We start from the raw sequence: 26941 nt of genomic DNA on the forward strand, positions 1-26941 counted from the left end.
AGTAATCAGAACAATAATGTATATTAAACATTGAAATCTGAGGTGGTCATTTCACCTATGCCAATTACTATTTTTAAATAATAGTTGTTTTTATTTTTTTTAAAGTTTTTAAAAAATATTTTATTTATTTGAGAGAGAGAGAGAGTGTGCACATGAGCTGGGGCAAGGGGCAGAGGGAGAGGGAGAAGCAGACTCCCCGCTGAGCAGGGAGCCCCACGTGAGGCTCGATCCCAGGACACTGAGATCCTGACGCGAACCGAAGGCAGACACTTAACTGACTGAGCCACCCAGGCACCCCAATAACAGTTGTTTTTAAATGACCATTTTGTGTATTGAATTTGTTAAGTTCCTTTAAGGATGCAAATTATTTTCAATAATTTGCACCCTTAAAGACATCTATCTACCTTTGAATTTATTAAAATATGAAGAGATGGGGTGCCTGGGTGGCTCAGTGGTTAAGGGTCTGCCTTCTGCTCAGGTCATGATCCCAGGGTCCTGGGATGGAGCCCTGCGTCGGACTCCCTGCTTCTCCCTCTCCCACTCCCCCTGTTTGTGTTCCTGCTCTAGTTGTCTCTCTCTCTGTCAAATAAATAAATAAAATATTTTAAAAAATATGAAGAGAAAGAGAACAATGGGAGTTTATTCTGTTACGATTTTAAAAAGAAGTGCTGTTCTTAATAGCAGTAGAATGAACATTCTTGTCCCATCTGTAGTCAGCAAGCTGCACATCCATCGATGTGTGACAGCCACACTCCACAGTAAATTTGTAAATCACTAATATGAAAAGCACTGAATAATGATAAGTAAACTTAAAAGCATTCAATTTTTGGTTTTGAAATGTCACCAGGATTGTCTTTGTATTTAAACTAACTCAATAAAATTTTTATTATGTAATTATTTTATCTCTTATTTAGCTTTTCCAGAAGTGTAATCATTCTTTCCACTTTACTCTTACTTCATTATCATAAATTTCTCCAGGTTTTTCAGCTGAATTCTGATTTCCTAGTTTCTGATTGGTATTATAATTTGTAATAGTGAAATGTGAGGTTAGCTGTTAGATCATGGATTTTACCTTAATTTTTTGTGCATTATTCATTAATTACTGATGGATTAGCATTTTCTGAAGTTTTACATAGAATTTAGTATTTTTATCAAATAAAACCTTAAGTTTTCATTGTTAATTATAATAGTTGCCATACTAACAAGGCACATTGTTGTTAAAACACATAGTTCATTTATTTCTAAGAATAAAATACTCTTATCACAATCTAATGTAATTTCATTAGGAATTTTTGTTATATTGTTCTATGACACTCAATATTAGGATCTATTACCATTATATGATAAGGAAGAAATAGTGCTATTCAGATAGTCATTATGGAACCACTTACTCCAAAGTTTTTGTGCCTCAGTCTCCATGGTGTGGCTGTTTTGAATACACCTAGAATTCCAAAATCCTGGAGCCTCCTGCTTCATATAGCCATCATGGAAAGCTATAATAGAGACTTAATATTTCCTTTCTAACACTTATCAGAAATCCAACATGATATGATATGATATCTTACTATTATATACCTCCTATGAGAGTATCTTAGGTATAAATATAATGTAAAAAACATGCAGTTGTCTTTCTTGTTCACTGTTGTGTCTCCAGAGCATAGTACATTATCAGTATAATTGTCGCCTGAATGAACAACTAAATGAATGTGTGGTTGGAGGGGGAATTTTTCCTCATTTTTAGGAAATATGGATTCAGATCCCTGGGATTATTGTAAAAGAGCTATGAGTACTAGGCATCCTTAATTATAAATTTAAATGTGCTTCTCATAGAAACGATATCATATATATTAATTATATATTGCATAGGTTAATGACCTTATGTGAGACTTATGGCCTAGGGACACAACTTCCTTTAATAAAAGTGTTTTATTATAGGGATATGACTTCTAAGATTCAGATAGATTAGTTACAAGTAGTTTGGGAGTGCTACCTATTCATAAGTTAAACTACCTGAAGTCATGTTGTCCAAATCAGTTGATAATAAATTATTACATAAAGAATATGTACCCTTAACATTAAATGTTAATACAATATTTGACAGTACCTAGTCTTGCTGAATCTCTAACATGACACAGCAACTGCTCTGCTCTTATTGATAATTGAAGCTGTATAAACTCAAGTTTAAATACTACGAACAGTTTTCTTCAAAAGCAGACCAAGTTCATTCTGGGAGGCATCATTCATTTCTTCTTTTTCACAGACAAAACCCAACAAGCATCTCCAAGAACTGTAATTATGCTGTTCACCAACCAGTGATTTAAAAATTAACCTCAAAGCACTCCCTAAATAAAAACTCATTATCACTATTATGACCACCTTCTATTATCACTATTGTTTCATTAAAAAAGAGAATTCTTGGGGCACTTGGGTGACTAAATCAGTTAAGGGTCCCACTCTTGGTTTCAATTCAGGTCATGATCTTAGGGTGGTGAGACTGAGCCCCAGTCAGTGAGGAGTCTGCTTGAGATTCTCCCTCTCCCTCTGCTCCTCCCCCTCCCCATTCACTCTCTCTCTGTCTCTCTCTCTAAAATAAATAAGTAAATCTTTAAAAAAATTAAAAATAAAGATTCCAAAAATAATGAGAAGCATATAATCCCCGAAGAAAGAATATTTCATTAACTTGAAGAAATTTGGTTTTATAGAAATACTTAGTACATTCTTCTCATTTCCTTAAGAGTTAGCAAAGACTTTGTCAATTTCCATTGGCTAACATTTGGGAGTGAGGTGAAATTTGTGTCTTCATTTACAGACTGGAACATTTGACTTCTTTCTAGAATTTTTCCAAATCGGCCATGTTCCCTCTGCCTTGAACACACTTTGGTAAATTCAGGATATGTGTGATTCAGGTCCCTATGTGAACAAATAAACTAAATTAAAGCATAAGGGTTTTTCTAGAAAACCTTTACACTGCTATGATATTTACTGTTATTTCTAACTCACTAAGAATCTACTTGGTAGATTTAATCAAAACTGTAATAAGTTTACAGTTTATCTTTGAGGAGTATACCAAATGAAATACTATTTAGAGGTGATTCTAGACAAAAGCATTACTATTTTGTAGAATAAAGGAATCTGAATAGAATACAATTACACATGTTAGGCCTGACTGAATAAATTTAACCTTAAGACTCTTATCTAAGGTTTAATCATACCACAGGCTGCAGCAAAATGGAAGCTAAGTGAAACTTTAATCTGAGGACTTAATGGACTGAAGCCTCTCCTTTGAAGCCAGGGTACTGATGGTAACGTCCGTTGCCCAGTGCACCTACCCTATGTTTCCTCAAATTTCTAACAGGCTCAGAAACACATCCACATACAGACACACGCAAACTAGTATTGGATATAGAAAAAACACTCAGGAGATTATATCAGGATTAAATATGTCAACACAGTAGAAATCCTAATAAAAACATTACATGCTTGAATCCTGTGGAAGAGTTTTCTGGGAATACCTCAATATTTGAACTCATAGTCTTGTCCCTGGACACGTGATTTTATTTCTAGTTCTGGGTATTAATTTTTCTCATAGATTATTATTTCTGTACACTTTTCACTTTGTTTTTGGTGCTTCCAGTCATTTTTTCAATGAAATAACATTTATTATAAATCTTTTTGTACCAGTATTGTGTACTTTGTAAATGGAGAAATAAAAGACTCATAATCTTTGCTCACAGTCTAATGGAGAAAATAAGTTGTATATATTAATTCATAAACATAATCACCCACTTATTATGTTCCAGTGACTGTATTTGGCATTGGAAATCAAATATAGATGTCTTATCTCCACTTTCATAAAGTTTAAAACCTAGATTCATTATACCAATACATTTGTTAGCTCCCCCCAACTTCTGGCCATAGTAGTATTTACCACTTCTGGGTGTAGGTGTCTTCCGGGTTGGTGCATATTGTCGGAACTAGCATATGTAAAGAAGGAGGCAATTTGTGAAAACAAGTGATAATCCCCAATGTTTTTATTTCATTTTTTGTTCTTTAACCTCATTAAACATGACTTGATATTTCAAGTAGGCTCTATGCTGATTAAGGTGAGAATTGTTTTTCCAAGACCAATGTCTGAGGTTAGCAATTACTCCATTGCTTTTCCTAATGAGTTTCAATATATCATGCAAAAAAATGGTGACTTCATTCATAGAGATACATATGAATGTCTGATACACATGTAAGTATTGAGCCCGCTACTCCCTGAATTTCATTCCTCACTTTCTGCTCTTCCTCCTGCCTATTTGTAAGAAAGAAAGAACATGTCATCTTGTGTTTTTCCACTTCATTCCCATGCATGGGGACGGCATTGAGGCCTTTGTATTTATGAAAATTCATTATCTGATTCTTCAAGTTACCTGGATTATTTTCCAAGTACATTTCTCTCAGAAAATCTGAATTTACCTTTTCTCTCAGAAAAATCTGAATTTCTATTCTGTTTTAGCAAACTTTTAGCTGAACGGGATTACAGTATAATGAAGGAACATTGTGTTAATTTTTAGTATATTTAAAAGAACAGCCTGCATAGAGATTATAACTTGAGGGAAAGGGCATAAATTCTTTTTACTCCAACTCAGTTTATTTCTGTGTTTGCAGACCTGAAACCTGGATCTTATCTGGGCCACATATTAAGACGAGGTATAGTTTGGGCCGTTTCATTTAGCTTTCTAAGATGTCAGCCACAGACAATCTCAAATAGTAAATTAAGGAACATAAATATGTTCAAAATCCTAAAATAAAAAAAAAAATCATAGCTAATGGTGACAAGAATTGTTCCTCATAAAAATGAGTTTTAAAAATGAGTTAAGAAATGGGCTTGGGATGTAGGAGAAAGTGTTTAGGTTAGATGATAGAATAGGCTGTATCATGAAAAGAAGGTTTGCTATATAATGTTTCCTCAGTGCATATGATTTTGGTCATTTCTACTTGGAGGATTTGAAAAGAGTAAGTTCAACAAATATGTACCAAGAACTCAAGTATTTTGTGAAGGATCCAAAATATGAATATATAGTGTTCCTTCTTATGAGACTTTTTGTTTAGTTTGAGAGATACGCACAGTGTAGCTATCTGTGATTCAGTACAGAATAGGTTATCCACATTTATTGGACATTTTATAGAAATCTAGTTAGATGTTAGAGTCACCCAAAAGAGGCTGTGTAAGTGACAAGAGATCAAGAGCTAGGACTCTGAAGTGATACTACCAGAACTATAGCCCTACAATTCATTAACTTTCCTAGTTTTCCCATCTAAGTAATAATAGCTTCCTCAATGGATCATGGTGAAGATGGCCTGTGCTAAAGTATGTAGAATATTTAAGAAAGTCCAGGCACATTTTGAGTTGTCAATACATTTTAAACAATTATTAATTATCATATATTATTAACATATATATTCCTGGGGCGCCTGGGTGGCTCAGTTGGTTAAGCGTCTGCCTTCGGCTCAGGTCATGATCCCAGGGTCCTGGGATCGAGCCCTGCATCGGGCTCCCTGCTCCACGGGAAGCCTGCTTTTCCCTCTCCCACTCCCCCTGCTTGTGTTCCCTCTCTCGCTGTGTCTCTCTCTGTCAAATAAATAAAACCTTTAAAAAATAAATAAATAAAATACATATTCCTGGGTCCCAGGATTCTATAGGTCATGTGCCTACCCTAAAATCTGCATTTTTAATAATCACTAGAGGTAGTTATGATTAACAATTAAACCAGTGGTTTTTGTTTTTATTTTTCTTTTGAGAGAGAGAGAGTGGATACATGAGTTGGCAGGGGGCAGAGGGAGAAGAAGAGCGAGAATCCTAAGCAAGCTCCATGCCCAGTGCAGAGCCCCACAGGGGCTCGTTTTCATGACACTGAGATCATGACCTGAACCAAAAACAAGAGTCAGACACTTAACCAACTGAGTCACCCAAGTGCCCCTAAACCAGTGTTTAGAAACCTCTGTTGTAGGTCATCTAAATTGAGCCAAGGAATAAAAAAAAGTAGATACTCTACAGTAGTGTTATTAATTAAAAAAAGAGAGAGAGAAGAGATGCTGGTATGAATAAATATTTTAGAAGGAAATAAAAAAAGAGATTAAGATTTACATATATAAATAATAAACTAAGGTTTTCATATATATATTTATGTAATCATGACCCTTTTAAATTGAATGGGAATTCTGTGCACATAGGTATTACCTAGAAAAACCTGGCATGTATATATATATGAGGCTCACTTGGTACATCTTTGCTAAATGTTTAATATTGTGACCATTAGGGTATTTTAATTGAGGAAAAAAATGAGTTAAGGTGGTTTAAATAGAAAAAAAATACTTCAGTCATTATTCATCTTCGATTTAGAAGTACATTTTCAAAACCAGGCTGCATAAATCAAATTCAATTATTTAATATCAATATATAGTTCTTGTAGTTATATATTCTTTATGGCTGGTGATTCTAACTTGGATAACATTTTATATTCTATTATTAAATACCAAAGCTCCTCTTTTAATAGCTTTCTTTTAACGAGGATAGTTCAGATTTTTTTAAATGCTTAAAATTATGTATATTTGTATGCTTATCTAATACTGGTTTATGAAATTCTGAAGAATATTATCTTCTCAAATAATTTGTTAAAGACATAATTTTTCAGTTATGTAGAAAGCATTAAAGTGTTTATAATAGATTAGTATAAATGCTTCTGAAGTAAAGTGTTATCAGTGAATGTACATATGCAAACAGTTGGCAGGTCGTCAATGAGATCAGTTTTATTCTTTCCTGGGCCTCTTTGTGGCAACCTTCTTGACTAGAACAAGTATGTATTTTACTCATTTATTAGCTCTACTTCATTATGAATGGAATGTTTAAATATGGCAACTTATCAGAATTATAAAAGCACTCATCTCATAGATATATGTGTATACTTTGTCATTGAATGTGAGAAAAACATTAAGCTAGCACATTTGGGGCATATTAGTTATTCTGTAAAAATCATTGCAGGAATGAACAGTGTCAGTAGTAAAGTTGTATGAAATTATAAAACAACTACTTAAAGAAAGATCATTAAGCAAGTATTTCTGCTTTGATTCTCTAAGGTGGTTAGCTCTAAAATATGGCTCTAAATTTTTGTGAGAAGTACACTGAGACCTTCTATTAAAGCAAAAAAAAAAATAGTTACACATATTGAGATCTATAAAGCTTTTTTCTGCTTTTTAAAAATTTCCAATAAGTATTTACTTTGTTATATTTTGGAATAATTAAACTTTTAGCATTTTCTTTTGATATGATGTACTTTCTAAAAGGGTAATTAAATATGATTGGAGAATTATTGAGACTCTATCTTGCTTATCAGATATATATCAAAAAAAACTTCTCTTTTTAGTCTTATAACTTACCTTCATTTGGGTCAAGTGAACTGAAGTGTATGAATTGGGTAATATATATGAGGCTAATGATTATATATATACATGTATGGGCCCTAATGATATATATACACATATATAATAAGTGAATATAAATATATATAAATAAATTTATATGATAAGTGAATTATATATATATATATATATATATGAGGATTGATGAAAGTGAAAGAGAATCTATGTTCCAGAATTCAAGCTTTACATTTCATTTAGCCCAACTAATTAGATCTTGTCACAATAGAAATTTCAGATACCATCATATAACTTTAACATTTTATTTTATGTGAAAAGAAGCTGGTTAGGGCAAGCCTCAACATCACATGAAATACAGCATGCTTTTCTTTGCATGAATCACTGAAGTTTTTAAATGTTATGTTTTGACCATTTAATAAAATTTATAATCTTATGAGACCTCCATGGGCTTGCCAACTGTCACTTACCAGTGATAATTAGGAACAGAGATAGACAGATAAATGAAATTCACAGTGATTCAGGTAGCCTCTTTTTCCACTAGATTCAATTCTCTTTGGTATAAAACCTTTCCTGGAGCTGCCAACTCTTAACAGCATTTGACAGAATTCAGTTTAACCTTCTCTTTCTTTTCCTTGCCATTCTTCTGGTGGGAGTTATTATTGAGAGGAATAAAATAGTGGCCAGAGCAAAAGGCTGGCAACATTTCAGGGTTGACATGCCAACTGTTCTCTGACTAAATTGCTTCTAGAAAAAGGAGAGAGAAATAACTCGCTTGAAAGTATTCTTTCTGTTCCCTTGCTGCAGATTCCAGCACATCACTGAGTAAAGCAGTAAAAGTAAATCAAATGGCTGTTTTTATTTTCATTCATTTTTTCTTTTATTCACTTATTCATTCTTTCATTCTTATGTACGTGCACTCAATAAATATGTATTGAGTTCGTACAACTCTCCTGGCATAATTCTAAACATTGGGAATACACAAACAATCGACAACAGGTTTCTTTGTCATTGAGTGAATCTGGTGGAGGATACAGACATGTAAACTGACAATGGAATATAAATTAAGTACTATGAAAATGTATCACAGGGGAGTAGCCAGAATTTAAGACTAAATTATTATATGGCACTCTAGTAAGTAGCTACAACAGAGCAGTTATCAGTCAACACCATAACTAGAATTTCCCAAAATGTGCTGTGGAGTATTCAGCAAAATGCTCATATGTGTTATGAATAAATGAGTTCTTTGACAATACAAGTGTGGAAGACAGTAAATATATAAAATTTAGTGGGATACCTTACTGCATAGCTTTACTATACAGATGTGTATACTATGAGATTACTTTATACATGTGCATAGAGTTCTCAAAGCTTTTGATTTTAATAAATTAAAATGGAATACACTAGGAAGAGCTCCATAGCTGTCTTGTTAAAAAATATTTTGTTTTCACTTATTCAAAAAGATGTATGCACCCCTATGTTTACAGCAGCATTGTTTATAATATCCAAGATATGGAAGCTACCCAAGTGTCCATCGACAGATGAATGGATAAAGAAGAGATGGTTTATATATATAGAATGGAATATTAATCAGCCATAGAAAAGAATGAAATCTTGCCATTTGTAGCAACATGGATGGATTCAGAGGGTATAATACTAAGTGAAGTAAGTCAGTCTGAGAAAGACAGATACCATATGATTTCACTCATATGTGGAATTTAAGAAACCAAATGAATGAACAAAGAAAAAAATACAACAAAAAATAGACTTAGCTATACAGAACAAATTGGTGGTTACCAGAGGGGAGGTGGGTGGAGGGATGGGTGAAATAGATGATGGGGATTAAGAGTACACTTACAGTGATGAGCATTGAGTAATGTATGGAATTGTTGAATCACTATTTTGTGCATCTGAAACTAATATAACAGTGTATTTTAATTATACTAGAATTAAAATATAAATAAATAAAAATAAAGAACATTTGTTTTCCATGAAATATTTAGGGAGATTCTAGTTGCATAGAAAGTACTTTGAGTGATGGTACTTTAATAACTACTTTAGCTTTAATTCAAAGTTAAAGAGAAACAAAAATAAAAAATAGAATTTTGGGAGTAAAAAAATATGGCTGTGCCTTAAAAAGAATGCCAGAGGGTGACTTGCTTTAGTTTATTTATTAGTTTGCCTAGAAATGACTATTTTCACATAAACTCTTTGTTTTCCTTTGGGAGACATCATGGCATAGTAACTTACAACATGAGCTTTGAAGTCAGATACATCTGAATTCCAAATGTTATTGATAATTTTCATTAATTGTGTACATTTTCTCCTGGTCTTTCATCCCTATTTCTCTCAATTATCTCCTCTCCTCTCTCTCTTTCTCTCTCTCTCTTGCATGTGTGTGTGTGTGTGTGTGTGTGTGTGTGTGTGCGTATTAAATTCTATACAGATTCATAACCTGTGTAGGTTTACAGTACTTTACAATACTAACAGAGACAATATCACCAAGATCTCTCATATTGCCCTTGTGATCAAATTCATATCTCTCCTGCTCCCTCATGTTCCTGTCCCTAACCTGGGGCAACTACCACTCAGCTCTTCTCCACTTCTAAAATATTATTTAAAAAATATGATATAAATGGACTCATGAAGCATTTAACATTTTGAGATTGATTTTTCTCACTATAGTTCCTTGGAGATTCATTTAAGTTGTTTTCATCAGTAGTTTGTTTCTTGGGGCGCCTGCGTGGCTCAGTCAGTTAAGCGTCTGCCTTTGGCTCAGGTCATGATCCCAGTGTCCTGGGATTGAGCCCCACATCGGACTCCCTGCTCAGCAGGAAGCCTGCTTCTCCCTCTCCCACTCCCCCTGCTTGTGTTCCCTCTCTCACTGTGGCTCTCTCCATCAAATAAATAAATAAAATCTAAAAAAAAATAGTTTGCTTCTTTATATTGCTGAGTAGTATTCCATAGTACATTTGTACCACCGTTTGTTTAACCATTCACCCACTGAAAGTCATCTAGTCTGATTCTAATTTCAGGGCCATTAAAAAAATCTGCTATGAACATGCACATGCAGGTATTTTTGTGAACATGTTTTCATTTACCTGGGACCAGTGTTGAAGAATGAGCTTGCTACATTGTATAACAACTGCATGTTTAGCTTTATAAGAAACTGCTTGTTTTACAAAGTGCTGTACTATTTTACATTCCCACGAATGATGTATGAGCAATCCAGTTTCTCCACACCTTCACCAACGTTTGATGTTGTCACACACACACACAAATTAATGCATTTCAGATAGGTGTATAGTGATGTCTCATTATGGTTTTAATTTGAATTTCCTTGATAATAACATTCAACATCTTTTCATGTGTTCATTTGCCATCTGTATGTCCTCTGCTGTAACATGTCTTTCATGTCTTGCCTATTTTCTAGTGGAGCATTTGTTTTTTTATTGGTAACTTTTGAGTCATTTGCTAGATATAGAATTCTTGGTTGACATATTTTTTTTTTTATTCGGCATTTTTGTATACGTAATTTCACTCTCTTCTGGCCTGCAATGTTTTTGGTAAGACGTGAGTTAATTATTATATTATTGTTCTTTACTTGATGCGTGGTTTTCCCCTTGCTGCTTTCAATTTTTTTAAAGATTTATTATTTATTTGAGAGAGAGAGAGTGTGAGTGTGTGTGAGCGGGGGAGGGAAGAAGAGTAGAGGGAGAGGGAGAGAATCTCAAGTGGACTCCCCACTGAGCGTGGAACCTGACATAGGGCTCTATCTCACCCTTCTGAGATCATGACCTGAGCTGAAATCAAGAGTTGGAAGCTTAAACTACTTAGTTTAGCTACCCTGGCGCCCCTCAATTTTTTCTTTTTAATGTTTTGGCTCTCAGCAGTGTTACCATAATGAGTCTAGGCATGGATCTTTGTGCATACACTAATTAGGTTCAGTGGGCATTTTGGATTTGCTCATCGTTTTTCATCAAATTTAGCAAAATCTTGATAACTTATTCAAATACCATGCTTCCATTCTAATCTCTCTTCTTCTCTTTTCAGACTTTCATTACACATATGCTAATATGTTTTATTTTGTTCTAGAGTATTCTCTGCAGCTCTGTCATTTTTTTAATTCAATCTTTATGTTTCAGACTGGATTCTTTTTATTGATCTATTCTCATAAATTTGGTGAATTTTTCTCTGTTCATTTATACTTTTATTGCCATATGATGTAATAAACATAATTTATAATATTGTTTTATTTTTAGTTTTTAAAGATTATTTAATATTCATGTTTAAAGTATAGCTTTGCTATTTAAAAAAATCTTCATTTTCCCTATATCATGGATTTGTAATCTTTACATAAAAGAATTAATGTTAACTCTTGTTCAATGATGTATAGTTTGAATATAACACTTTTTATTAATTCTTATTGATGGCATGTGTGTTGTTTCTAATATTTGGCCAGCAGTGTTGGAAGTGACATCTTGACATATGTATTTCTAGTCACATATGAAAATCCTAGTTAAAAAATAATAATTTGCCGTGTATATTAGATAGCTCCCCAAATTTGGCTACTAATATATACTCCCACCAGCAGCATAGAAGAGTCCCTGTTCCCTATAGCCTAAAACTTGATTACTTATCTGCCTACTTTTTTCCTAATAAATGCACATTTAAATGTATGTAGATTTATTCTCTATTAAGTATGACTAATTAAAATGGAATGGAGAAGTATCATCAAAGAGCTAGAGATGCCCAGGAGCCCACTGAGCCATCTTTGCTGGGAACCGTTAGTTATATATTAGATAACCTATTAGCTGTATAACACACAAAAGAATAAATGGATGTCAGAGACAATTACCTCATGTAATTATGAATATATTTTTATCATATCAAAAGTCCTCTTTGCTCATCTATAAATAGATATGAAAGTATCAAATAACATCTAAGATTATTAAGCTACAAATTATGTATTTCTATATCATAACTAGACTTATCTGTTATCTGTATTTACTCTATTTATGTTTCCAATTACGAGAATATATCGGTGAAGGGGATTGTGCTAATAAGCAGAGAAAAAGACAGTTAATAACTTGTTTTAATATTAAGATTAAAATCACACTACAAAATTAATTTCACTATTCCCATTTATGGTTACTAACCAAAGAAAGAGACAATTTCTTGAGAGAGAAGAAACAATATATGAAGATAAGAAAAAAAATATTGGCAGAAGATCCAAGTAGGAAGAACAAATGTAAGATTTATTTTCCTTACTGTTGCAATTCCACTAATGCTGTAAAGATTTCATATTTGCCAAGAATTCTTAGAAAAATCTGTTTTCACAGTTATTTCCAAATTACAAAGTTAATAAAATTCAATAAAAATATTTAGATTGAATTGATAGGTAAAAATAATTTCTATAAATGTTAGTCATCACTGTTTTTAGATAGCATTCCCTGTAATAAAATTCCACAACCTAATGTAGGTGAAAATTAAATTTGCATTAACCTAATGATCAAAAACATGCAAAAATAACACTGAAATTTTGAAATTATCATTTTAGAACTATCACTAAACATTTTAAATGTCCATGTTAAGTTTTTGGTAAGAAATGTGTACTTTTGGGCGCCTGGGTGGCTCAGTTGGTTAAGCGACTGCCTTCGGCTCAGGTCATGATCCTGGAGTCCCAGGATCGAGTCCCGCATCGGGCTCCCTGCTCAGCAGGGAGTCTGCTTCTCCCTCTGACCTTCTCCCCTCTCGTGCTCTCTATCTCTCATTCTCTCTCTCTCAAATAAATAAATAAAATCTTTAAAAAAAAAAAAAAAGAAATGTGTACTTTTACTCTAAGAGGTATTTTTTGTTGAGATCTCTGTCTTGGCCAGACGAGTCTCAACAAATGCGGAGGAGGGATTTGCAGTGGACCTCTGGCTATTCGTTCTTTTAGTTCCATATCAAGGAGAGCAGCACTGGGATTCTGAAGAATGAACCTGTTCCCTCTGGAAGTTCCAGCTCCTGACTGGACAACATGCTAAATGGAGATGGCCTCCATTTGTACAGAATTTCATTAATACAGCTATGGCAAGTGGATTCAGTGGACTTTAGTCCATATTATGGCAATACAATCACTTAAGCTTGAATAAGCTCAAAGCTCCAATGTGGCTGGTTCCCAACAAAAAAATGAGATGGAAATTTGTGTTGAATAGCCACTGATTACAAGAACATGATTAATGTGCAATACGGAATTGATTTATGGGCACTGTTGTCAAGGCCTACACCACAAGTGCAATATTATCTATTGAAAAAATGAGGCCAGAGTAAAGACTAGAGAGCACAGACAACATTATATTCTCTGGTATATTTTATAGGCTGGATAAATAATCCAGAGTTGCAAATGGTTTACTGAAATTTTTTTTCTTGCCAGACTAGAAAGGATATAATTGTATCTGGCTTGAAACATTAAGTGTACCAGAGGTTGATATACTTTATTTTCATTAAACTGAATCCCAAGTAAAATAGTTTTCTTTCCTCATTTACTGAAACTTGCATATTGCTTTGAAAAGAAAGCTTCCCCACAGAATTTGTAGCTATCTGTGAGAGAACAGTATTTATATTAAAGAGAGTAATAATGTCACTCTGAAATGTTAAGTGTTATTGAGATGATATGCATTTAAATAACACTGGGAGGTCCATTTCTAACATCTCACAATGACTGTCAGGAAGGAATTTTTTACAGTGTGTGTGTATGTGTGTGTGCACCCTCACATGTGTGTGTCCACTGCGAAATCCTAAAACATAGGGGAGAGACATATGACTTCTTAGACCTTAAAATATTCATTGTAAATATGTACTCTTGCTTAAGAAAGTATGGAATTGAGATCACAAGCATTTCTTTAGAAAGATAGAAACTCACAGTCTGTGTAAACTTTTTTCATAGTACATGAAAGATTATTAATATTCCTTCAGTTTTGCATGTTATCAAATGTTGGATTGACCATCTCTTGGTATGGCATTATAGAAAATATATAGTGGTAAGCTACTATAACTTAGGAGTGGTGTCCTAATATACAGTATAACTGATATGGAACTAAACTGGATCAGTGATTTATAAATCTATTTGAAGTTGTTTTCCTGAGTGCATTTTCCAAGGGAGAAAGCCAGATTTTAAAACTTAAGGTATTTATGACATATTTTATAATTTTATGTGGAACTTTATTTTATGCCTTCTTAAATGTGGAATAACAACAAATGTATAAGCAGTTGTGATATATACATTTTCTTTTTTGTTTTTAAATTATGTTCATCACAGTATCTACTAAGAAATTCTGGTTTAGCTAAAATCATGAACTTCTCTGTGCATATTTCAGCTTAGGATATGGTCCTTTTGATTTTCCCCATGTCAAATTCATTTCACCTGCATTTGGATAATTTTTTTAACAAATAAAAAATTCATTGTTTCTTTCTTTTCATTTATTCTTTCCTTTTTCAAAAAAAATTTGCTAACTTCAACATTAAAGAAACAAACTATGAATTGTTTTTCTAGGGAAAAAATCTCATTGCCATTCATATTTAGTTTTGTATATAGATGCTCAATTGTCTATGGTTTCCTGTGAAAATATTCATATAAACTTGAAAGTTTAATTTATGTCTTTCTTGAGTGTTTTTGTTTCATGAATTGAATTTGAGTCCATGTAATTGACTTCACCTTTATGCATACGCAGAAAATTAATTGAGTTATCTCTAGTAATATTTCTACATCATACTCGTGAATTTTAAAGATGTTTTAAGCAACTCAAATGCCTATTTGATGTAATGTAACATATTATTGAGGAAATGGAACAAGATTGTTGGTTCAAATTATTTTTGTTGAAAGTTGATATATTTTGTCATATTTACTTTCCTAAAGAACCATAGCTATTAGAAAGATTGGATTTCTGAAGTACATAGTTCGTGCTTGCTCCCCGCTCAGCAGGGAGCCCGATGTAGGACCCTGAGATCATGATTTGAGCCGAAGGCAGGTGCTTAACCAACTGAGCCACCCAGGCGCCCCTATATTATATTTCATCTTATTTTTGCATAGCAAGAAGCTTCCAGAATTCTAGACTTTAAGTAAACATATTATGAGGTAACAACTGGAATGTGTTGCTCACTGGTTAAAATGGGTAAAGTGACTTACTTCCAAGTTTGAGCACATTGTCAAACTATTTTCTAGGTACTGTCTAAGGTCATGCAGAGGTACTGCTCTTTTAAAAACAGCAGTTAATTAGTAATTTGAAATCAGGATACCTTCAGTGAAGTTAACAAACATACAACATACAGATACACACACACACATACACACACACTGCAGATCATAGTAAATGACATCTAAAAGTATTTTAAATATAATGGGAAACCTGGAATTAATTTCTTTATGGAGAATTTCAAAAGGTATTATGCAAAATATTGTGATATTAAAGGATAATGGGCAGTTATCCCTGTATTCAAAGAAGCATTGATGTGGTAAACAAGGTCTTGCTACAAAATTATGCTTTGGGCATGTCAGACTAAAAGCAGTTGATTCTTAGCTATATTTTTATATCACTCTGCCAAAGAAAATCGCTAAGAAAATATTGTTTGACTGAAATATGAAATAAAGTATAGTGCCGCTAGCTCATATGCTATATTCTGAGCTTTTAATCTGTACAGAGTAGTGAAGAAGATTAGTGAATAAAAAGTGAAAACAGTATTTTTAAACATATGGTCAAAAATAACACTTAAACTAAGCTGTAAGTTAAAATTGTTAAAATGTAATGTTAATGAAAATTAGTTCTTTAGGTTAATACACAAAACTGAACTGCAAATAATTATATGGATTAGTGAACTAAAGAAAATGCCTTAATAGCCATCACCAGGGCACATACTGAATTGAGCACTGGATGTTATATGCAAACAATGAATCATGGAACACTACATCAAAAACTAATGATGTAATGTATGGTGATTAACATAATAATAATAAAATAAAAAAGAAAATGTCTTAAATGCTTACAGCTTTTTACTGAAGAATAATTTTCAAAAAAACCCCATGAATTTATACACTCTCCTTTTAAAATTTATAAAATTCAGACAATTTACACAGAACAAAATTTGTCTTTGTGTGAACAAACATGAAAGACAAATCATAAAATCTTTATTTACCATGTTTGAATTATTGTATATTTTGAATGAGCAGATCTCTGGACTAAGGAGGAATGTATATATATTTGATATTCATTCATATAAAATATTTATCAAGTACTGGGATGCCTGGGTGGCTCAGTCGGTTAAGCGGCTGCTTTCGGCCTGGGTCATGATCCCAGGGTCCTGGGATCGAGTCCCGCATCTGCCTCCTTGCTCAGCAGGGAACCTGCTTCTCCCTCTCTCTCCCTCTGCTTGTGCTCTCTCTGTCAAATAGATAAAATCTTTAAAAAAAAATTATCAAGTGCTTTAATCTGTGCCCTGTGGTGTCAGACTCTGAGATACAGTAGAGAATAAGGCAACCATGTCTCTACTCTCATATCTGTATTTCAGAGTATTAATACATATATATGTTATATATATGTGTGTGTCTGTGTGTGTATGTATGTATATACATAGAGAGAGAAAGAGATGGGAGGGAAGGAGAAAGGAAGGAAAGAAGGAAGGAAGCAAGGAAGGACGTTAGGAATGAAGGAAAGAAGAAAGGAAAAGAGGTAAAGAGAAAAGTTTACAGCTAGATGATGCCGAAAAAAAAATGTGAATTTGTTTTGACAGAGTCGGCTAGCAATTGATGGCAGTGACTCAAGGAATCCTGCACACAAATACACACATCAAGAACAGAGATGTGCCAACAAGAAGACAGAGGTAGACACAGGCAGATGGAATGCTCAGATGGAAAGGGTTGTCCTCTGTGAGCTTGGGAAAATCTTTCCTTTTGTTCGGTCTTCAATTTCCTCATTTCTAATATGAACGGTAGGGCCAGATCTTTTAAGATCCCTTCTAATAATTATATGGGACATTAAACGACTATAATAGAGTGTTTGAGTTATGGGTAGTTCTGGTTTGGGCAGGAAAAGTTGGTAACCCTAACTTTTGGATGTTTATGAAAATAAGTTCTTTTTGTTTGCCGCTGTTCTGATGACTGTGGCTGGCTTGCGATGTCTGGTCAGGCATAGGATTCAAATACAACTTGGAGTTTTCGGGGCCCAGCAGGAAAAGGAGCAACCTCAAGCATCTGGGAAAGAAATCAAGCCAGCCCAAGCTGACTGTGTAAAACCAGTTCTTTAATCTTAAAGAAATAGGAGTAACAAGGAAACACACGTAGAGAAAAGCATGGGCTCAGAGGGTGGGCCTTGAGGAGTTGCTAGACTTGAAGAAAAGAGCACACTACCATTTGAATACTATTGCATTCGGTGACCACATTTCCAAAATGTCCAGGCACATTGCTTGTAGTAATCAAGGAACAGCAAATACTTTTATTAAACCATGGGGTCATAGGAAATCCAACAAAACTGAACCAAAAGTATTGTATTTTCTATCTGTGCCTTCATTAAACTGCTATAATTTCCTTGACATGATATTTGCAAAAATGTCTAGGAATATACCTGCCACATTCTTAAGTTCTTGGTGAGTGTTACTTTCTTTTCATCCCCTTTGTTTCTTTTTCATCAGTATAATCTTTGCTGAAGGCAGAAAGATGCCCACTCTGTATTAAAAAGGAAGAAAACTTGGAAGAATTTGAAGTTTTAGTTCAACTAGTCAATACAAAATAAATGAAAATTTTTTTGTTTGTTTATTAGCCTATTCGTCCACATAGTAGCAGATATTCACGTGTATGTATTACCTAGTTGATTTTCTGAATGGCTTATGGCTATAATTATTTAAATTAAAGTATTTCTGTTCACGCGTTAAAAATAGAAAATGTGAGCCTTCATTTATATTTTGGACACTTGAAAAGAAAAATAAATAAATTCCATCATGATAGATTCTAACATCAACGAAAATTACAGTTTTTCTCATCTTAATTGAGAGTATTCAGAGAAGTAAGATGCTTATGAACATACTTTGAAATTATCACCTGAAGCAGTAACTATTAAGCTGTCTTGTCAAGTGCTGCTTGGCTTGCATTTTTAATAATATTTGTTGTACCTTGGATTTTGTACAGACAAAGACTGTGAATTACTGGCCTTATAATCTTCTTGGAAGATGTTGCTCTGATTCCTTTTACTTGTCCAGCTCCTCTTACTTGCTAGCAGTGTCCTATTGGAATTATGATGCAGAGATAGGTTTTTTTTTATAAACAATTTAAGGTCAAGGATTTGAAATCTGTTTGTGTTTTGTATTTGAAGACATAAAATAAGTCTAAAGCAGAGATAATGTAACATCTTGATTTTCTTTTTTTAGAGAAGAATTTTTTTTGATGCTATTTCCACTTTACTAATTCAAAAATATATATTTAATTTAACATGTATCTGATCATTTGTATGACTCTCATTTGGGTAGTTGAGGTATTCTTTTGCATGAAATGTTAATAATGGCATTCAGTAACCATTTATAATAAGGAGATTGATATCTGGGTCACTCCAGCAAGACAGTGTAAATAGTTTAGTGACAGACAGCTGAGATAGAAAACTGTTTTGGAAATCTGAGGCTAAGTAGAGTTTATGTACATTTTTGAGAGAAGACAAAAGTGAGATTAAATGAAAGAACTAAGGCTTCACATAACACCATGATGTGAAAGTGGTTAAGATAAAATCTAGATGTCTCTCTCTTGTGAATTTAAGGAGCTCAGCAGTTTTCCCTCATTAGCACCTTTTACTTATGTCTGTCTGATGGCAGCTAGAATTTTGAGAGGGACCATCTGAGGTACACGATTTATGTGCATCCCTTGTGACTCCACATTTTTCACATCTTTGTCAGTTGAACAGAATCAAGAAATAATGCTCTATTTAATTTCATGTCTAAAGAGATGAAATTCTATGAAGTTTGTTATCTGTAATATTGTCTGAAATCACATTTTGGATTTATTGGAAGTCAGTATGATTTCATTGCTTTTTGTGTTCCAGGGTCATTTTTAAAGATTTAAAACAAAAAATATATATAGTTTTGTACACCAGATTCTTTAAAAAACTTCTTAAATTATAATAATAATGTCTTTATGGAGAATAAAAATTTGGTTCTATACTGTTAAGAAAGTGATTATGGTACATCAAAAGTCTTAAAACTGGAATATTTTATTGGGAAAGAGATAAGTTTAGATCTCTTTGACCTAATATTTTGGAAGCTATATAAATCATACTTATAGCTTCCAAAATATTAGATCAAAGAGATTTAATATATATATATATATATATATATATATATACACACTCAGAACTCTTAAGGTCATTATGCATGAAATAATGGGTTGGTAAAAATAATTAATGCATTCCCGGGATATACCAAAAACTCAGGATTCAAAATGTCAAAGCTATTCATATATAATTTTTATCTCTATTTTATATCTGTCTCTAGGTATATGTTTCATAGATAAACCTATGAATAAACATTTAGCTATCAAATTTGCAAAAGAATCTTAAGCAGATTGGGTCAATGAAATAAGCATACTATTAATTTTAAACTAATGAATTTTCTTGCAAGTATTATTACATTGGTGCGTTATTTATAACATGCCAGAATTAAATAAGTGTGGATTCACGTGTTACATTTTTCCTCCCTTCTTTTTCACATTTACTGCTTTTTCTCCACTGTTGTCTTTCAAAAAAAAAAGTACTTCCTTTCTTCTGTCACACTTCATCTACTCTGTTAGTTTACATACTTAGCTTTCTTCTAAATATAATTTCCTTTCACTGCTCCTTCTTGTTAAATGCACCCATATTCAATTTACTTCTACCTTATCTCTGAAATACATGCTTTTTTCCCCCATCAAATTCATTTGTGTTAACTTTTGAGTTAGTGGAGACAATGAATGATGTTCTATTAATTTACTTAATTTAAAAAGGTATTTTTTTTTAAATTCTCATTGTACTGCTCCTTCTCCCAATAACATAGATTAAGGCTGCAGAAATTTCTATGTCTGAAATAGTTTTCTTTGATAATTTTTGCTAGTTATTTTCTAAATATTAAAGAATCATCTTTCTATTTTTACAGTGGGAAGAGATTGGTGAAGTTGATGAAAATTATGCCCCTATCCACACATACCAAGTATGCAAAGTTATGGAACAGAATCAGAATAACTGGCTTTTGACCAGTTGGATTTCCAACGAAGGTGCTTCCAGAATCTTTATAGAACTCAAGTTTACTCTGCGGGACTGCAACAGTCTTCCTGGAGGACTGGGAACCTGTAAGGAAACCTTTAACATGTATTACTTTGAATCAGATGATGAGAATGGGAGAAACATCAAGGAAAACCAGTACATCAAAATTGATACCATTGCTGCCGATGAAAGCTTTACAGAGCTTGATCTTGGTGACCGGGTTATGAAACTGAATACAGAGGTCAGAGATGTAGGACCTCTAAGCAAAAAGGGATTTTATCTTGCTTTTCAAGATGTGGGTGCTTGCATTGCTTTGGTTTCTGTGCGTGTGTACTATAAAAAATGCCCTTCTGTGGTAAGACACTTGGCTGTGTTCCCCGACACAATCACTGGAGCTGATTCTTCGCAATTGCTTGAAGTGTCGGGCTCCTGTGTCAACCATTCTGTGACAGATGAACCACCCAAAATGCACTGCAGTGCTGAAGGGGAGTGGCTGGTGCCCATTGGGAAATGCATGTGCAAGGCAGGATATGAAGAGAAAAATGGCACCTGTCAAGGTAAGAATTTGCCTGCAGACCTGCAGGAGCTGTCCACTTTGGTTGGATCATGTATATGTATTTCCTCCAATGATTATGAGCAGATGACCTTTTACTTTGCTAATTTATGGAGATTATTTCTCTTCAAGTTTGATTTGTCTCAGAATTTTAAAATTTCTGGCAACGATCAAAGATTTAATGTAATATTTTACTGGATATACATAATTAATACTCAGTGTCTTACTTGCAGTGTAGTATTTCATATTCATTTTGCTTGCAGAAATTTTATTTTTGAGAAACTCAAACCAAAGAATTTTTTTCTATTTTCTGCTACTCTACTGCTATTTTCTCTCCATGAAGAGAAAATAGTACCCTTACCTTGCTATATAAAATTCAAATGCAAATGTTAGATGAGACTTGTTTGGCATGCTTTTAACTGCCTTTAAAATAAGTTCAACCATATGAACTCCGTATGAAAATACTTGTCAGCTGACAGTACTTAGTTCACTGTGTTGTTTACATATAATTGCTGTTACATGTTTGCTTTTAAAAATTTACCAGTCAATATTGAATGCATAATAAGTAGTACCCAAGAAAATAACTTTGGAGATAGAGCCAATACAAAAAAATTTATTTCAAAGCAATTTATACTTGGGGATTTTTTTCTGTTTTAATTTTTCTTTTAAATTGAAACTTGATCATGTGTATTTCCCTCTTCAATGGAAAATACCCTCATTTTGCCCACAGTGTGGCGAGTTAAACCTACATATTTAACCATGGCATTTAGGAATAGGTTGATACTTTATGTCAGAGTGAAGAACAGCTTATGAGGAAGAAAACATTTTTACTTAAAAAATCATTCATCCTTTTGAACCTGAACTTGTTTTCACCATGCTGTGCACATGCAAAATAGGTAATGAGAGTTACTGTTAACTGAAGAGAAAACTAAGTACTGAAAAGTCCCCTAATACCACCTGGTAGCTTCAGGTGCATTTTTTTTTTTCTAAATCCATTATATTATGTGAATTAAACTTGCTCAAGTTTGTTCAGGCCTAACTGTAAATTGATTATAGATCCAGGGAATCAAAACTAGGGAAATGATTGGTAAATAATGGTAATTTTGTTTAATTATTTCTCTCTGGAAACACATTGCACCATCTTTAAAATTCTTTTTTAGCATCAGCTCTTATTTTGTATTCCTACAATACCATCTACAATTAGTTTGTGGTTTTTATGTAGTCTACGACTCCCCATACCTTTGTGTATGTATATACATATATATGCAGTTCTATTAAATCAAAACTATGTTTTGCAAATAATTTTAAACTTTTCAGGGAAATGAATTATTTTTTATTTGAGATTGGATTTAAAGGAAAATTCTAACTAACATTATTTTAACTTTTCTTCTTGAATAGTCCTTTTAGTGTAAGGTGAAGATATGTGTAATTGTAGAATCAGAAGCAGATTAAATATAATCTGTTGAATACATTTCATTATTTTGTCTAAAATATTTACAATATAAATCTTACTATTTCTAAAATTTTGTTTACTAGAATTATAAATCAAATACTCTACTTGATTATTTATGTCACTTAAGAGAATGGTATGTGGTCACTTTAGGTCAGAACACAAATTACCTTTATCTTCATCCAAATGGACAGTGGGTATAAAAGACCTCTGCATTTATAGAGGATAATTTTTGTTTGTTGCGGGGATTAAAAGCTCCTGTGCATGCTTATCATGAAAGTGTCTTAGGGAAGTAGTGTTCTGACAGAATGTTCCTTAGTCCAGGCACTCGGTGCATATCTTTCTCTTCTCATACTTTTAATAATTGAGCAGTAGAAACCTAATTGAGAGACAGTGGGGTGAACTAGAGAGCCTGCATTGTAGAAAACTTTACTAAGCTGGACTGTCTGAATTCATTTATTACCCAATCCTAGTAGTAGGAATAAAGGTTGTGGGGTCATGAAGGCTGTGAACTACACAGCCCCAGAGGGCGTTCTACACAATGTAGACCATATGAATGGTGCCTTCCCCCCGAAAATACAGATGGCATGTGGCCACTCTATGAGGAATTTCAAATATTTATTTTATAAATAACTTATGTCATTGAATGAATAAATAAATATTGAAGGTTTATTTTGGACAATTAAGATATCACAGATATTCCTGAGGCATTTATATCTACACATAATATGAATATGCAAATGTAAATGTATCTGTGCGTGTCATATAAAATTCCACCATAACTTTAAATCATTCTATGGTCTTAACATGCTATCCCCAAACCGTTAAGTGTGGATCTTGATGTTTTCGAACTATTCTTGGTAGGTCGGAAATCTAGGAATCATTTTTAACATCTCCTTCCTACTCACTATCTGGTTCCTACCCATCGCAAAATATTTGTAGAAAATACAACCAGGCTGTCTCTTAAACTCATCCACTTTTCTCTATTTCTTTTCCACTAATCTATAGGCATGTCTTGTTGGAACTTTACTTTCCAATATAATGAATGACTTTATATAATAATATTTTGATTTTTGAGTCATGTGAATGTATCGCCTTTACAAAAATGCAAATCTCATTGTTTCACACACCCATCCTTCTCTGTCCCCATTCACCCCCACCACAAACTTTAAATACTTCAGTTGTTTCCTTTAAGATAAAGTTTTTACAGTAGCTTAAGATTCTGCATGATTTCGCTCCAGACACATCTTAAACTATGCTTCCTCTTCTCTGTGCACTAGTCACACTGGCTTTCTTTCACTTTCTCAAAAGCTCACTTTTACTACTTGTTCTGAGATTCTGTTCCCTTGCCCTGAAACATTTTTCTACTTACTTCATGCCTGATTAACTCACACTGATCCTTCAGATTTATCATCCAGCACCCTTTCCTCGGAGAAGCTATCCCTGAGTCTTCAAGATCAGGCCTCTCTATTATTTACCTATATATCTTCCCTTAGTAGAGCCAGTTAGAGTTAAGATTTTGCATCTTTTTGTTGATTTATTATTTAATTAATGACTCTTTTCACTCCCACTAGCTCACACGCTCCTTGATGGTGGTGAATGTTATCTTAAGGAATGAGCAACAAATGAAAAGGCAAGAAGTAGGGAAATGAATCAAAAGAGAGAGTAGAATGGGCAAAACTATAAAAGAATATTGTGCTTTAAAATTGCAGTAGTCCTTCCTTAGCTGAGAGGGTTACATTACAAAACCCCCAGGGATGCCTGAAATTGTACATAGTACCAAACCCTATTATATACTATGCTTTTTCCTATGAGACAGTCTGACGTATAAATGAGGCATAGTAAGAAATTAACAACAAATAATAAAATGTAACTATTCTAGACTGTAATAAAAGTTATGTGAATGAGGTCTCTCACTCTCCCTCAAAATATCTTGTATTGTGCTCACCCTTCTTATAATGATATGAGATGATAGCATGTCTACATGATGAGATGAAGTGAGGGGAATGACATAGGCACTGTGACCTATCATTTGGCTACTACTGACCTTCTGACAATATGGCAGGAGGATCATCTGTCTCTTTTCTGCAGTTGACTGCAGGTAACTGAAACCACTGAAAACAAAAGCATGGATAAGGGAAAGCTACTATATTGATTTCTTTTTTACCTTTAAAATCATCTGTAGAAAGTCTCTTTGGTCACAAAATTGACAAATGTGTCTCTTAAACCAGTCATTTCTTAGTCTTACAAAACTCAGGCCAAATTTTCAAGTTCTTTGTGTTAAACCATATATGGTTAGAGTATGATGTATTAACTGTTATGGAGACCGTCTTAAGTGATTTAGACCTCAGAACATCACATCCTGAAATGTATTTATAATATACACTTATTATACATTTGCATTTAATTACTGTTTCTTTGGTAATCAAAATATGTTGGGATTTAATTAAGGTTATGACTATATAAAGAAGCTGAAGTTTGAGTAAATCTGTTGTAATGATTATCATATGTTAATATTTACTAAGTCTCTACCTGGATTTCACCAGGTAGTTGCTGTCAGATCATGCTCATGTGACCTGATAGACATGCATCATGGAGTTGACCCAAGGTCTTTTAGAGACTAAACATTCAGGATTCAGAATGCTAGGCAGCTCATTAACATATGGCTTCAACCCGGAAGACAGTCAAGAAGTGATTCAGGAATTCTTGTCCATTTAGCAATTCATGATCTATCATCTTCATGTCCCCTTATTTTACTTCCTTTAAGAGAAATTGACTACCTTTCCCATAATAACCTGGTTTTAATGAGGTAACAGAATACTCTGGTTTCTATTGTATTAAATTATAGAATGCATTTATTTTTCTATGGCTTACTTATATGCCCAAATTTTCAATAATAAACTATTTTAAGTATACAAATTTATTTCTTTGAAATATTTTTATTTTCAGAAATTAATAATGTATTAAATCCATTTATACAAATATGTTTCCCTACTTGTTATTTATTATTATTTCTGATGAAATCCATAGTATTTTTTTCCTTAAGAGTCATATGAAATTTTTTTTTGAGTACAAAATTATTAGCAAAAACCCACTTTGGAAGTTTTTGCTTTTTATTGAAGTGAATGTGTTTGACAGAGGTAATTGAGTTCACATGAATCAAATGTTGCCTGCTGAGTTCTCTTGTGATTATGTTGCTGACTTACTCAGACGCAAGGCAAGACCACTAATCTTCATCAGTTGCTAGTGGAATGAAGTAGTAATTTGAAATTACCCCTAGATAATTATAGTTTCACTTATATCAAATGGAGGAAAGAGATTTAGATTGTGGGTCACTGCCAAAACCAGTCAGAGTGAAGAAGGTGTATAGTGCATGCTAAAATACAGGGTAAGCGAGGTTACATGCCAAGGGCTGTGGAGAAAAAGCACTTATTAATTGTCCAACTGGGAGATGATTGTATAGCAAGGAAAATGTAGCGAAAATACTGAGCTCAAGAAAAAGCCTTGATTCAGAAACAGAACAGATACTGCAGGGAGTAGTATGTCGATCATTCATACTTCTAGTGCATATTTATATTTGAAACAAAATTGACTGGAAATATAGTGTATTAGGTGCTTGTGTAATTATGCATTGGAGAGCCTAGTTATTTTTAATTAGGCACATTACCAAAGAACATCAAAGGGGTTGAACTTTTGGTTCTATTTGGTATGCTCTTTTATGCAACAAAAGGAAACTAATTTTAATTTCAACATTTTAACAAAAGATGGTAATTATGGAAGCACAGGGTGTCAGTGATGCAAGTGTGTGTGTGTGTGTGTGTGTGTGTGTGTGTGTGTGTGTGTGTGTCCTGCTTCTGAGAACCATCACCAAGGCAATTAAGTGGTTAAATCATTTCATCCATTTGCAGGTATTATACATGAAAATAATAAAATAGATTTTTTTCTTTTAACTCCTTAATAGTTTTGGATTAGTTCTGTTACAGTTTTAGAACATACTTTGCATTTACTTTTGCTTTTGCTTTTTTTTTTTCTTTTCTAAATCAAGGTTTCTCAACACTGGTACTATTGATATTTTTTGTTGGGCTATGGGGTGGTCCTATTCATTCATTCATCATATTCAGGATATTTAACAGAATCCCTGGCCTTTAATTTACTAGATGCAGTAGGATATTTTACTCCCCATTATGATAGTCAAAAATGCCTCCATGGATTGCTAAATGTCCCCTGGGGGCAAAATCATGACCAGTTGAAACCCAGTAATTGAAATAT

At 33.4% G+C, this 26941-nt stretch overlaps 1 protein-coding gene across 8 annotated transcripts in view; it reads left to right on the forward strand.

The window, feature by feature from the left end:
• The window catches only part of EPHA5 (EPH receptor A5), a 343376-nt gene that overhangs the window by 57799 nt on the left and 258636 nt on the right, over nt 1-26941 (forward strand). For all 8 annotated transcript variants that reach the window (XM_028100661.1, XM_028100664.1, XM_028100663.1 and 5 more), the window contains exon 3: nt 20563-21226. In XM_028100661.1, coding sequence (XP_027956462.1) covers nt 20563-21226 — 664 coding nt within the window. The remainder of the gene's footprint in view (nt 1-20562; nt 21227-26941) is intronic.

This window comes from Eumetopias jubatus, unplaced genomic scaffold (assembly GCF_037043125.1).
Source record: "Eumetopias jubatus isolate StellerSeaLion01/CBP00866 unplaced genomic scaffold, mEumJub1_p1.0 scaffold_2, whole genome shotgun sequence".
Classification (NCBI taxonomy): domain Eukaryota; kingdom Metazoa; phylum Chordata; class Mammalia; order Carnivora; family Otariidae; genus Eumetopias; species Eumetopias jubatus.